Below are 12,928 nucleotides of genomic sequence, written 5' to 3' on the forward strand. Positions count from 1 at the left end.
GTCACAGATCTCTGTTTGTGATGTCTTTATAATGCCTGGTCACAGATCTCTGTTTGTGATGTCTTTATAATGCCCGGTCACAGATCTCTGTTTGTGATGTCTTTATAATGCCCGGTCACAGATCTCTGTTTGTGATGTCTTTATAATGCCTGGTCACAGATCTCTGTTTGTGATGTCTTTATAATGCCCGGTCACAGATCTCTGTTTGTGATGTCTTTATAATGCCCGGACACAGATCTCTGTTTGTGATGTCTTTATAATGCCTGGTCACAGATCTCTGTTTGTGATGTCTTTATAATGCCCGGTCACAGATCTCTGTTTGTGATGTCTTCATAATGCCTGGTCACAGATCTCTGTTTGTGATGTCTTCATAATGCCTGGTCACAGATCTCTGTTTGTGATGTCTTTATAATGCCCGGTCACAGATCTCTGTTTGTGATGTCTTTATAATGCCTGGTCACAGATCTCTGTTTGTGATGTCTTTATAATGCCCGGTCACAGATCTCTGTTTGTGATGTCTTCATAATGCCTGGTCACAGATCTCTGTTTGTGATGTCTTTATAATGCCCGGTCACAGATCTCTGTTTGTGATGTCTTTATAATGCCCGGTCACAGATCTCTGTTTGTGATGTCGTGCCAAACATGAAAGCGACTGTCGTCATGACTTCCGCCGAAGTCGGTCCCTCTCCTTGTTCGTGGCGGCGTTCGGGAGGTCGACGTCACCGGTCTTCTAACCATCGCCGATCCACCTTTCATTTTCCATTTGTTTTGTCTTTGTTTTCTACACACCTGGTTTTCATTATCCAATTACATGTTAATGTATTTAACCCTCTGTTTCCCCCATGTTTTTGTGCGTGATTCATTCGGTACGTTATGGCTGGGTTTTTTCGACGGGTGCTGTTTTCGACGGGTGCTGTTTTCACCAGTGCGTAATTGATGACCGTTAATTGTCGGTCAAGTGTATTTGTTTACCTTGTGCCTTTATTTTGAGTAAAGTACATTGCTCACTCATTCTGCTCTCCTGAGCCTGACTTCATGCCCCAGCTACACCCACCTGCTGACAGACATAGCTGTGGGAACAAACAGATCTGGGACCAGGACAAATATGAGCCAGGACAAACAGGAGATATTTCAGGAATAAAAGGAAACTCAAATATAGAAAACTGGTGTCCAATACAGTACTACTCTGTTGAGAATGTAGTACAGGCTGCACGCTATCCAATACAGTACTACTCTGTTGAGAATGTAGTACAGGCTGCACGCTATCCAATACAGTACTACTCTGTTGAGAATGTAGTACAGGCTGCACGCTATCCAATACAGTACTACTCTGTTGAGAATGTAGTACAGGCTGCACGCTATCCAATACAGTACTACTCTGTTGAGAATGTAGTACAGGCTGCACGCTATCCAATACAGTACTACTCTGTTGAGAATGTAGTACAGGCTGCACGCTATCCAATACAGTACTACTCTGTTGAGAATGTAGTACAGGCTGCATTCTATCCAATACAGTACTACTCTGTTGAGAATGTAGTACAGGCTGCACGCTATCCAATACAGTACTACTCTGTTGAGAATGTAGTACAGGCTGCACACTATCCAATACAGTACTACTCTGTTGAGAATGTAGTACAGGCTGCATGCTATCCAATACAGTACTACTCTGTTGAGAATGTAGTACAGGCTGCACGCTATCCAATACAGTACTACTCTGTTGAGAATGTAGTACAGGCTGCACGCTATCCAATACAGTACTACTCTGTTGAGAATGTAGTACAGGCTGCATTCTGTCCAATACAGTACTACTCTGTTGAGAATGTAGTACAGGCTGCATTCTGTCCAATACAGTACTACTCTGTTGAGAATGTAGTACAGGCTGCACGCTATCCAATACAGTACTACTCTGTTGAGAATGCAGTACAGGCTGCACGCTATCCAATACAGTACTACTCTGTTGAGAATGTAGTACAGGCTGCACGCTATCCAATACAGTACTACTCTGTTGAGAATGTAGTACAGGCTGCACGCTATCCAATACAGTACTACTCTGTTGAGAATGTAGTACAGGCTGCGCGCTATCCAATACAGTACTACTCTGTTGAGAATGTAGTACAGGGTGCATTATTTTGGTTGCACCTGCTTGTACAGTACAGGCAGAGGTCTAGATAGTAGTGTTTGCTTAGGCTTCAAGTTCATTTATTAACCCAGCTTGGCCTCTCCGTGACGGCAGGGAAAATCTACAACTTGAAATTGAGTGATTGAACGGGAAGCCTCTATAGAAGCTAAACAACAGATTTCCAAGTGGAATAAAACAATTTTAAAAAAACTCTGAGCTTTAATTTAGTCAGTGTTCTGTTTTGTGTTGGAACATCTAATTCCACTTGTATAAAATATAATAGATTACAGAGGAAACACTTCCCATAACAAAGTTGGTAGAAGTTTGTAGAAATATAACTAACTTCACACATTAACCATGATCGTATCTACAGTACACCATGAACAATGTAGGTTTCTGATTTGATACAGAAGAAAGTAGAAAGTATACAGAAGAAAAAAAAAGTGTCCCTCATTCAAGATGCTTGTCTAGAATCTTCTCAGAATGTAGGTTAAACAGTGGAAATGTGGGTTAGCAGGTTAGGTGAGATTCTGCTTCTCCTTCCAGGGCTGCTAACTCAAAAAACCTTTTCTACAGTCTCTGTCTGAGTTCTGGCAGCCTGCCTGAATACATGTGAAACTGCCTGTCCCCTTGTTACATAATACAACCAACCATGCTGGTGCTTTTACATGGCCACACAAACTTTACAATCTCTCAGATAGCTCTGATATTTCCTTGTAGCTATATGCTGGTTAGCAATTCATATATTATTTAGCACAATTCTTAAGAGACAAAACGTCACGCAGTAAGAGCCACCATAGAGGATAATAATAAACTGGTCCACAATCATTTACAGCAGACAGACAGCACTGGGAGTCCTCTCTTCCTCAATTCAAAGGGATATATCGACATGGGAAACACATGATTACATTGACAAAGCAAACGGGAATAGATATATCTCTCTGTGATGTTCAGTCGCTGTTTCAAGGTTGTTACATAACAGCCAGCTATCTGCTCTGAACCAGCTCACCGCAGTAACTCAACGGCCAGGCAATAGAAACAGAAAGATGTTGACATGACATATGAAGGGTTGACATATAGCCTACAGTACATAAATAAGCCCAACATTATATCAACATTAAACACAGATTGGGTCCACTGGAAGTGAACTTGAATTCGCTGCGTAACAGGAAGAAGGAGGCGCGGCTGTACCGTCTGTACTGTAAAAACAATCTCTATATTATGTCATATTTAAATACAATACAAATACTGACAATGAGGGGGAAAACATACAACCCACGGATAACAATAATCCACTTAGTGACACTGCAAATCACCATGAATAACGCCACAGTAGGCGACTGAGTGTGGACTTTGAAAGTGTGACTGCCAGTCCAGCTTTAATGTGGAACATTGTTCCAACTTTATGACAGTATGTTTTTTGAAGTTACATTGTATCACCGACGGAATGAATGTCACTGTTTGCAAAGGATATCCAAAGCAAAATGTCAGAGCAGCTAGCTAGGAAAACGAATCTTTTTATTTTTTTAAAAAAAGCAACAACTGAGTATATAAATCGTGTCTATAACAAGTGATCTGGGAAATCTGTCAGTCATATAAACCTTTTTGTTAAATGTTGTCTAATTGTTATCGAATATAATAAACATTTCTGCTAAAAGAATGGACCAGGGAAAGAAGAACCTTCTATAGCGAAACCGAGCTCTCAGTCCCCTTCAAGTCAAGAGAAAAGCACTTTGAAGTTGCCCTTCCACCCTCTCCTTTATTTTCAACAGATTTCACAGCATTTTGTGAAAAATAATTCTCACGGTATTAAATCTAAATATTGGTTATTTACCTTTGTTGGAGCCGGAACGACTCTGTCCTCTAACAGGGGTTTGGTGGTGGTCGTCCGTTTGGAGGGTCTCCAGGTTCGCCGGCGTGTCCATGACTGGAGTAGCCGGTTTAGAGACGCTGTTTCCCGCGTCACTGGAAGCAGGGTCCGGTGAAGACTCCATATAAATCTCCATAACTATCCTATTGATAAATGTAAAACTAGGTCTAGCTACTAACGACGAATATCTAACGTAACTAGTCAAATAATAACGAGCTGTAAAAGCGTGTCAAGCTAATTTACCGAAGGCTGGAACTAGTGCAATGTGTTGTTGCGCGCCTGTCTTCGTGTAAAGGAGGGTGTACAGATGGTGTTGTCCACAGTCAGCGCTGAAGAGAACAGTCCCAGTCACCCTGTAGAGAACAGTCCCAGTCACCCTGTAGAGAACAGTCCCAGTCACCCTGTAGAGAACAGTCCCAGTCAGCCTGTAGAGAACAGTCCCAGTCACCGTGTAGAGAACAGTCCCAGTCAGCCTGTAGAGAACAGTCTCAGTCACCCTGTAGAGAACAGTCCCAGTCACCCTGTAGAGAACAGTCCCAGTCAGCCTGTAGAGAGCAGTCTCAGTCACCCTGTAGAGAACAGATCCAGTCACCCTGTAGAGAACAGTCACCCTGTAGAGAACAGTCCCAGTCACCCTGTAGAGAACAGTCCCAGTCACCCTGTAGAGAACAGTCACCCTGTAGAGAACAGTCCCAGTCACCCTGTAGAGATCAGTCACCATGTAGAGAACAGTCCCAGTCACCCTGTAGAGAACAGTCCCAGTCAGCCTGTAGAGAGCAGTCTCAGTCACCCTGTAGAGAACAGTCCCAGTCACCCTGTAGAGAACAGTCCCAGTCACCCTGTAGAAACAGTCTCAGTCACCCTGTAGAGAACAGTCCCAGTCACCCTGTAGAGAGCAGTCCCAGTCAGCCTGTAGAGAACAGTCCCAGTCACCCTGTAGAGAACAGTCCCAGTCACCCTGTAGAGAACAGTCCCAGTCAGCCTGCAGAGAACAGTCCCAGTCAGCCTGTAGAGAACAGTCTCAGTCACCCTGTAGAGAGCAGTCCCAGTCAGCCTGTAGAGAACAGTCCCAGTCACCCTGTAGAGAGCAGTCCCAGTCACCCTGTAGAGATCAGTCCCAGTCAGCCTGTAGAGAACAGATCCAGTCACCCTGTAGAGAACAGTCCCAGTCAGCCTGTAGAGAACAGTCCCAGTCAGCCTGTAGAGAACAGATCCAGTCACCCTGTAGAGAACAGTCTCAGTCACCCTGTAGAGAACAGTCCCAGTCAGCCTGTAGAGAACAGTCCCAGTCAGCCTGTAGAGAACAGTCCCAGTCACCTGTAGAGAACAGTCCCAGTCACCCTGTAGAGAGCAGTCTCAGCCACCCTGTAGAGAGCAGTCTCAGCCACCCTGTAGAGAACAGTCCCAGCCACCCTGTAGAGAACAGTCCCAGTCACCCTGTAGAGAACAGTCCCAGTCACCCTGTAGAGAACAGTCCCAGTCAGCCTGTAGAGAACAGATCCAGTCACCCTGTAGAGAACAGTCCCAGTCAGCCTGTAGAGAACAGTCCCAGTCAGCCTGTAGAGAACAGATCCAGTCACCCTGTAGAGAACAGTCCCAGTCACCCTGTAGAGAACAGTCCCAGTCACCCTGTAGAGAACAGTCCCAATCACCCTGTAGAGAACAGTCCCAGTCACCCTGTAGAGAACAGTCACCCTGTAGAGAACAGTCCCAGTCACCCTGTAGAGAACAGTCCCAGTCAGCCTGTAGAGAGCAGTCTCAGTCACCCTGTAGAGAACAGTCACCCTGTAGAGAACAGTCCCAGTCACCCTGTAGAGAACAGTCACCCTGTAGAGAACAGTCCCAGTCACCCTGTCATACAGAAAAAGACTGTTGGTGGTAGAAATCCAAACCAGTGCCTAGTGATGACGACTGATGGTGCATAACGTTTATAATGAAGATCCTATTCTATAGCCTATAGACCTACAGTACAGACTGACGGACTGTGATGGACAGAAAATATAATTACCTGTGTTTTTTTGGGGGGGACGTGTGAATGGCAATAATGAATTATTAATTATAAGGTTTAGGTGAAAACGGTATTGAATTGTTGGGCTGATTTTGTTTTGGTTTAAATATGATAAAGACGCCCGCTTTTGGGGCACTCGCCTACATATGTTTTTTTACGTATGAGTGGGATACCCAATGGACTATAATAAATCTAGTCCAGTAACCCATTGAAGAGTAATTCCCCCCTGCCTCCCATATACAGCCCATCACCACTGTGACTGTCAACACCCAAAACATGTGATGGGCTCAGACCTTCCTCTACCGACTCTAAACCACGCCCCTCAGCCGGACCACGTGGATTTCCACAAAAACAATAACATTATAACAAGTCCCAGGACTACTGACTAATATAAACTATTTACATAGTGATTAGCCTATTATTCATTATTATTATTATGAAATATAAATGTAATTAGACTACCATTATTATGAATAGCCATATAAATGTTTTTATTTATCAGGTCATATATATATATATATATATATATATATTTTCTTTCCTCCTAGGACAAACATCAACTTAAATATGACCTCCAATTAGAAACAACGACAACTGGCTGCCTCTAATTGGAGGTCATGCCAAACAAAAACCAACATAGAAATACAAAACTAGAAACTGAACATAGAAATACAAAAAAACAGATAAACACCTGTCATGCCCTGACCACTCTACCATAGAAAATAACAACTTACATATAGATGTTTATATTTATCAAGTCATAGATCCAGCAACTCAATATATATATATATATATTATATCTATTTATTTCCTCCTACTCCCGGCGATCAGAGTTAAAATCAGGAAATGGGTTTTGTTTCCAGGGTGTGTGACTGTCTCCTAAACTCTGATTCTGTATAATACAAGTCAAACATGCCAATAAGAACACCAGTCAATTAAAACAGAATGACTGTATTAATTTCTCCTTTTTCATCATCCTCTGTATGTCTCATTCCTCTTCTGAAAACCAGGGAAACGTGGAAGAGCTTACAGATGCTGCGTGTCTTATTGCTTTAAATTTCATCATTTCAATTAGTTGGATGTAAATAAAAGAGATGGCTGTTATGCTTAGAACCGCAGGATGTTAAATAGCATCCTAGCTTCCCCTCTGGTGTCTGACTCCACTCTGGGCTGAACACAGACAGTGCTGTCCCAAATGGCACCCTGTTCCCTACGGGTCTTGTTCACGTGTAGTGCCACTATATAGGGAATAGGGTGCTATTTGGGATGTGTTCAGTGTTCCATGCTGATCCACGTGACAGCGTGGAAGACAGAGGCCTTGGTGCACTACATTTAAAACGCCTTGTGTTGACTTCAGCTTCAGTAGTTAGAGTGATGTCTAGACAATGGTGACTTCAGCTTCAGTAGTTAGAGTGTGATGACTAGACAATGGTGACTTCAGCTTCAGTAGTTAGAGTGATGTCTAGACAATGGTGACTTCAGCTTCAGTAGTTAAGAGTGTGATGACTAGACAATGGTGACTTCAGCTTCAGTAGTTAGAGTGATGTCTAGACAATGGTGACTTTAGCTTCAGTAGTTAGAGTGATGTCTAGACAATGGTGACTTCAGCTTCAGTAGTTAAGAGTGTGATGACTAGACAATGGTGACTTTAGCTTCAGTAGTTAAGAGTGTGATGACTAGACAATGGTGACTTCAGCTTCCGTAGTTAGAGTGTGATGACTAGACAATGGTGACTTCAGCTTCAGTAGTTAAGAGTGATGTCTAGACAATGGTGACTTCAGCTTCAGTAGTTAGAGTGTGATGACTAGACAATGGTGACTTCAGCTTCAGTAGTTAAGAGTGTGATGACTAGACAATGGTGACTTCAGCTTCAGTAGTTAGAGTGTGATGACTAGACAATGGTGACTTCAGCTTCAGTAGTTAGAGTGATGTCTAGACAATGGTGACTTCAGCTTCAGTAGTTAAGAGTGTGATGACTAGACAATGGTGACTTCAGCTTCAGTAGTTAGAGTGTGATGACTAGACAATGGTGACTTCAGCTTCAGTAGTTAAGAGTGTGATGACTAGACAATGGAGACTTCAGCTTCAGTAGTTAGAGTGTGATGACTAGACAATGGTGACTTCCGCTTCAGTAGTTAGAGTGATGACTAGACAATGGTGACTTTTCCATCTGCCAGGTTTCATAATCGATACCATCTGCCAGGTTTCATAACCTTTAGCATCTGCCAGGTTCCATTAACGTTTCCATCTGCCAGGTTTCATAACCTTTACCATCTGCCAGGTTTCATAACCTTTACCATCTGCCAGGTTTCATAACCTTTACCATCTGCCAGGTTTCATAACCTTTACCATCTGCCAGGTTCCATAACCTTTACCATCTGCCAGGTTCCATAAACGTTACCATCTGCCAGGTTCCATAAACATTACCATCTGCCAGGTTTCATAATCGTTACCATCTGCCAGGATTCATAACCTTTACCATCTGCCAGGTTCCATAACCTTTACCATCTGCCAGGTTCCATTAACGTTTCCATCTGCCAGGTTCCATTAACGTTTCCATCTGCCAGGTTCCATTAACGTTTCCATCTGCCAACTAGACCTGACTAGATCTCCATCTGACTCACTAGGGTCCTTCATCATTATAGTGATGGACTCACTAGGGTCATTCATCATTATAGTGATAGACTCACTAGGGTCATTCATCATTATAGTGACAGACTCACTAGGGTCATTCATCATTATAGTGATAGACTCACTAGGGTCATTCATCATTATAGTGATAGACTCACTAGGGTCATTCATCATTATAGTGATAGACTCACTAGGGTCATTCGTCATTATAGTGACAGACTCACTAGGGTCATTCATCATTATAGTGATAGACTCACTAGGGTCATTCATCATTATAGTGATAGACTGTTACTCAGAAGCACAATAACCTCCCCTTGCCTGTACTACAAACACTGGAATAATACACTGCTTTTGACCAATGCCCCATAGCCCTATTTCTTACATAGTGCAATGCATAGTGCACTACTTTTCACCAAAGCTGGTCCAAAGTAGGGCACTATATGGAAAATAGGGTGTCATTTGGGATGCAATCTCTATCTCTACTACCTGGTGTCTTCTATAGCCTGCATGGACCTCTTGGTGTGGTGTACTGTAATCAATCTCTCTGACCTTCTAAAGCCTGCATGGACCTCTTGGTGTAGTGTACTGTAATCCATCTCTCTGACCTTCTATAGCCTGCATGGACCTCTTGGTGGGGTCTTCTGTAATCCATCTCTCTAACCTTCTAAAGCCTGCATGGACCTCTTGGTGGGGTCTTCTGTAATCCATCTCTCCTACCTTCTATAGCCTGCATGGACCTCTGTACTGTAATCCATCTCTCTAACCTTCTAAAGCCTGCATGGACCTCTTGGTGTGGTGTACTGTAATCCATCTCTCTGACCTTCTATAGCCTGCATGGACCTCTTGGTGGGGTCTTCTGTAATCCATCTCTCTAACCAAGGCAGGGTACTGCAGTCCAGGAGACAAGCCTGGGTACCAGCCTGGGAGGAGGTTTTGCTTTAGTTCACAGTTTGGTCTGGAAAACCCTCAACTGAGTTGAAATCTTTCAGTCATCATGCCTTGTGATGGCCTTGTATTTATATTTTCAACCAAGAGATTGCTTCCTCGGATTTGAAATCCTGTGGAAACACTGCCTGCTAAAACTCAGACCCTAGTTCGATTCCAGACTGTATCATAACCGGGAGTCACATACGGCGGTGTACAATTGGCCCAGCATCGTCCGGGTTAGGGCTTGGCCGGGGTAGGCCGTCATTGTAAATAAGAATTTGTTCTTAACTGACTTGCCTAGTAAAATAAAAATCAGTGTAGATGAAGGGGAGGAGACAGGATAAAGACTTTAAGCCTTGAGACAATTGAAACATGGATTGTGTACATGTGCCATTCAGAGGGTGAAAGGTCAAGACAAAAGATTGAAGTGCCTTTGGTAGAAGGCCTCAGGTGTACCAGTTTGAGTGTCAAGAACTGCAACGCTGCTGGGTTTTTCCACACTCAACAGTTTCCCTGTGTGTATCAAGAACGGTCCACCACCCCAAAGGACATCCAGCCAACTTGACACAACTGTGGGGAAGCATTGGAGTCAACATGGACCAGCATCCCTGTGGAACGCTGTTCGACACCTCGTAGAGTCCATGCCCCGACGAGTTGAGGCTGTTCTGAGGGGGAAAAAAAGAGGGAGCAACTCAATATTATAAAGTTGCTGTCACGTCCTGACCAGCAGATGGAGCTGTTGTAGTAGTTTTGGGGTCAGGACATGGCAGTCTTGTGTGTGTGTGTGATTGTTCTGTGTTGGTCTTGTGACTCCTGATCAGGAACAGCTGGGGATCGTTGTTCCTGATTGGGAGTCATATATGTAGGAGTATGTTTGTCACTTGGTTTTGTGGGTAGTTGTTTTTGCACTGCGTTGGTGAGCCTGCAAAACTGTTTAGTGTTGTGGTTATCATTTATTGTTTTGTCAAGTGGATGCTTTACTCTTTTTTTTGTTAATTAAAATATGAGTATCCACAACTCCGCTGCATTTTGGTCTTCCCTGCAACACAACGAAGGATTTTGTGACAGTTGCTCCTGTTTTGTAACACACAGTGTATTTTCATAATACAATCGTAACAATATGCATACGCTTTAGTCTGTCTTCAGATGAATCAGTAATTTGTGTCTCAGTCATTTCATCACATCCCCCAGATGATCAAAAGGAGAAAAAATGTACAAAGTCGAGGTTTAAAATGATAACGCTGCATTGGTTAACTACACTCTGAATAATACTAATATTAATAATGATGTCAACAGGATTAATACATGTTAATGAGATGCGCTGCATACATTTACAGACTGTACAATATCCTTGACGAGTCACGGCTGTACAGTGAATAATATTACAGGTAACGTTATTATAATGAATTCCTACGTGCAGCCTCTGTGTGAAGGCAAATTACACTTTAAACCATGTGTCTTCCTCTCCCTCCTACCGTTCTGACTCAATGAGACTAACGGAACATATACAGTTGAAGTCGGACGTTTACATACACCTGAGCCAAATACATTTAAACTCAAGTTTTTTTTCACAATTTCTGACATTTAATCCTAGTAAAAAAATTCCCTGTTTTAGGTCAGTTAGGATCACCACTTTATTTTAAGAATGTGAAAAGTCAGAATAATAGTAGAGAGAATGATTTATTTCTTTCATCACATTCCCAGTGGGTCAGAAGTTTACATACACTCAATTAGTATTTGGTAGCATTGCCTTTAAATTGTTTAACGTGGGTCAAACATTTCGGGTAGCCTTCCACAAGCTTCCCACAATAAGTTGGGTGAATTTTGGCCCATTCTTCCTGACAGAGCTGGTGTAACTGAGTCAGGTTTGTAGGCCTCCTTGCTCGCACACACTTTTTCAGTTCTTCCCACAAATTTTCAATAGGATTGAGGTCAGGGCTTTGTGATGGCCACTCCAATACATTGACTTTGTTGTCCTTAAGCCATTTTGCCACAACTTTGGAAGTATGCTTGGGGTCATTGTCCATTTGGAAGACCCATTTGCGACCAAGCTTTAACTTCCTGACTGATGTCTTGAGATGTTGCTTCAATATATCCACATCATTTTCCTGCCTCATGATGCCATCTATTTTGTGAAGTGCACCAGTCCCTCCTGCAGCTAAGCACCCCCACAACATGATGCTGCCACCCCCGTGTTTCACGGTTGGGATGGCAGCATCATGTTCTCCGGCTTGCAAGCCTCCCCCTTTTTCCTCCAAACATAACGATGGTCATTATGGCCAAACAGTTCTATTTTTGCTTCATCAGACCAGAGGACAGTTATCCAAAAAGTACGATCTTTGTCCCCATGTGCAGTTGCAAACCATAGTCTGTCTTTTTTGTGGCGGTTTTGGAGCAGTGGCTTCTTCCTTGCTGAGCGGCCTTTCAGGTTATGTCGATATAGGACTCGTTTTACTGGGGATATAGATACTTTTGTACCGGTTTCCTCCAGCATCTTCACATGGTCCTTTGCTGTTGTTCTGGGATTGATTTGCACTTTTTGCACCAAAGGAGACTCTAGGAGACAGAACGTGTCTCCTTCCTGAGCGGTATGACAGCTGCGTGGTCCCATGGTATTTATACTTGCGTATTGTTGTTTGTACAGATGAATGTGGTACCTTCAGGCATTTGGAAATTGCTCCCAAGGATGAACCAGACTTGTGGAGGTCTACAATTTTTTTTCTGAGGTCTTGGCTGTTTCTTTTGATTTTCCCATGATGTTGGGCTAGTCTACTCCATTCTGCTGTTCCTTACCTCGTATAATGTGTTTCAGTAGTCTACTCCATTCTGTTCCTCACCTAGTATAATGTGTTCCAGTAGTCTACTCCATTCTGCTGTTCCTCACCTAGTATAATGTGTTTCAGTAGTCTACTCCATTCTGTTCCTTACCTAGTATCATGTTTCAGTAGTCTACTCCATTCTGTTCCTCACCTAGTATGTGTTTCAGTAGTCTACTCCATTCTGCTGTTCCTTACCTATTATAATGTGTTTATGTAGTCTACTCCATTCTGCTGTTCCTTACCTTGTATCATGTTTCAGTAGTCTACTCCATTGTGTTCCTTACCTAGTATAATGTGTTTCAGTAGTCTACTCCATTCTGTTCCTTACCTAGTATCATGTTTCAGTAGTCTACTCCATTCTGTTCCTCACCTAGTATGTGTTTCAGTAGTCTACTCCATTCTGCTGTTCCTTACCTAGTATCATGTTTCAGTAGTCTACTCCATTGTGTTCCTTACCTAGTATAATGTATTTCAGTAGTCTACTCCATTCTGCTGTTCCTTACCTTGTATCATGTTTCAGTAGTCTACTCCATTGTGTTCCTTACCTAGTATCA

The 12,928-nt window shown here is 42.9% G+C and overlaps 1 protein-coding gene across 2 annotated transcripts in view; it reads right to left on the minus strand.

Moving 5' to 3' along the window:
- Window positions 1-4,281, minus strand: part of LOC106588012 (nuclear receptor ROR-alpha A) — a 255,113-nt gene extending 250,832 nt beyond the window's left edge. For both annotated transcript variants that reach the window (XM_045707982.2, XM_045707981.2), the window contains exon 1: window positions 3,954-4,281. In XM_045707982.2, coding sequence (XP_045563938.1) covers window positions 3,954-4,125 — 172 coding nt within the window. In that variant the 5' untranslated portion in view covers window positions 4,126-4,281. The remainder of the gene's footprint in view (window positions 1-3,953) is intronic.
- Window positions 4,282-12,928: the final 8,647 nt, after the last annotated feature.

Source organism: Salmo salar, chromosome 26, assembly GCF_965601325.2.
Source record: "Salmo salar chromosome 26, fSalSal1, whole genome shotgun sequence".
Taxonomy (NCBI): domain Eukaryota; kingdom Metazoa; phylum Chordata; class Actinopteri; order Salmoniformes; family Salmonidae; genus Salmo; species Salmo salar.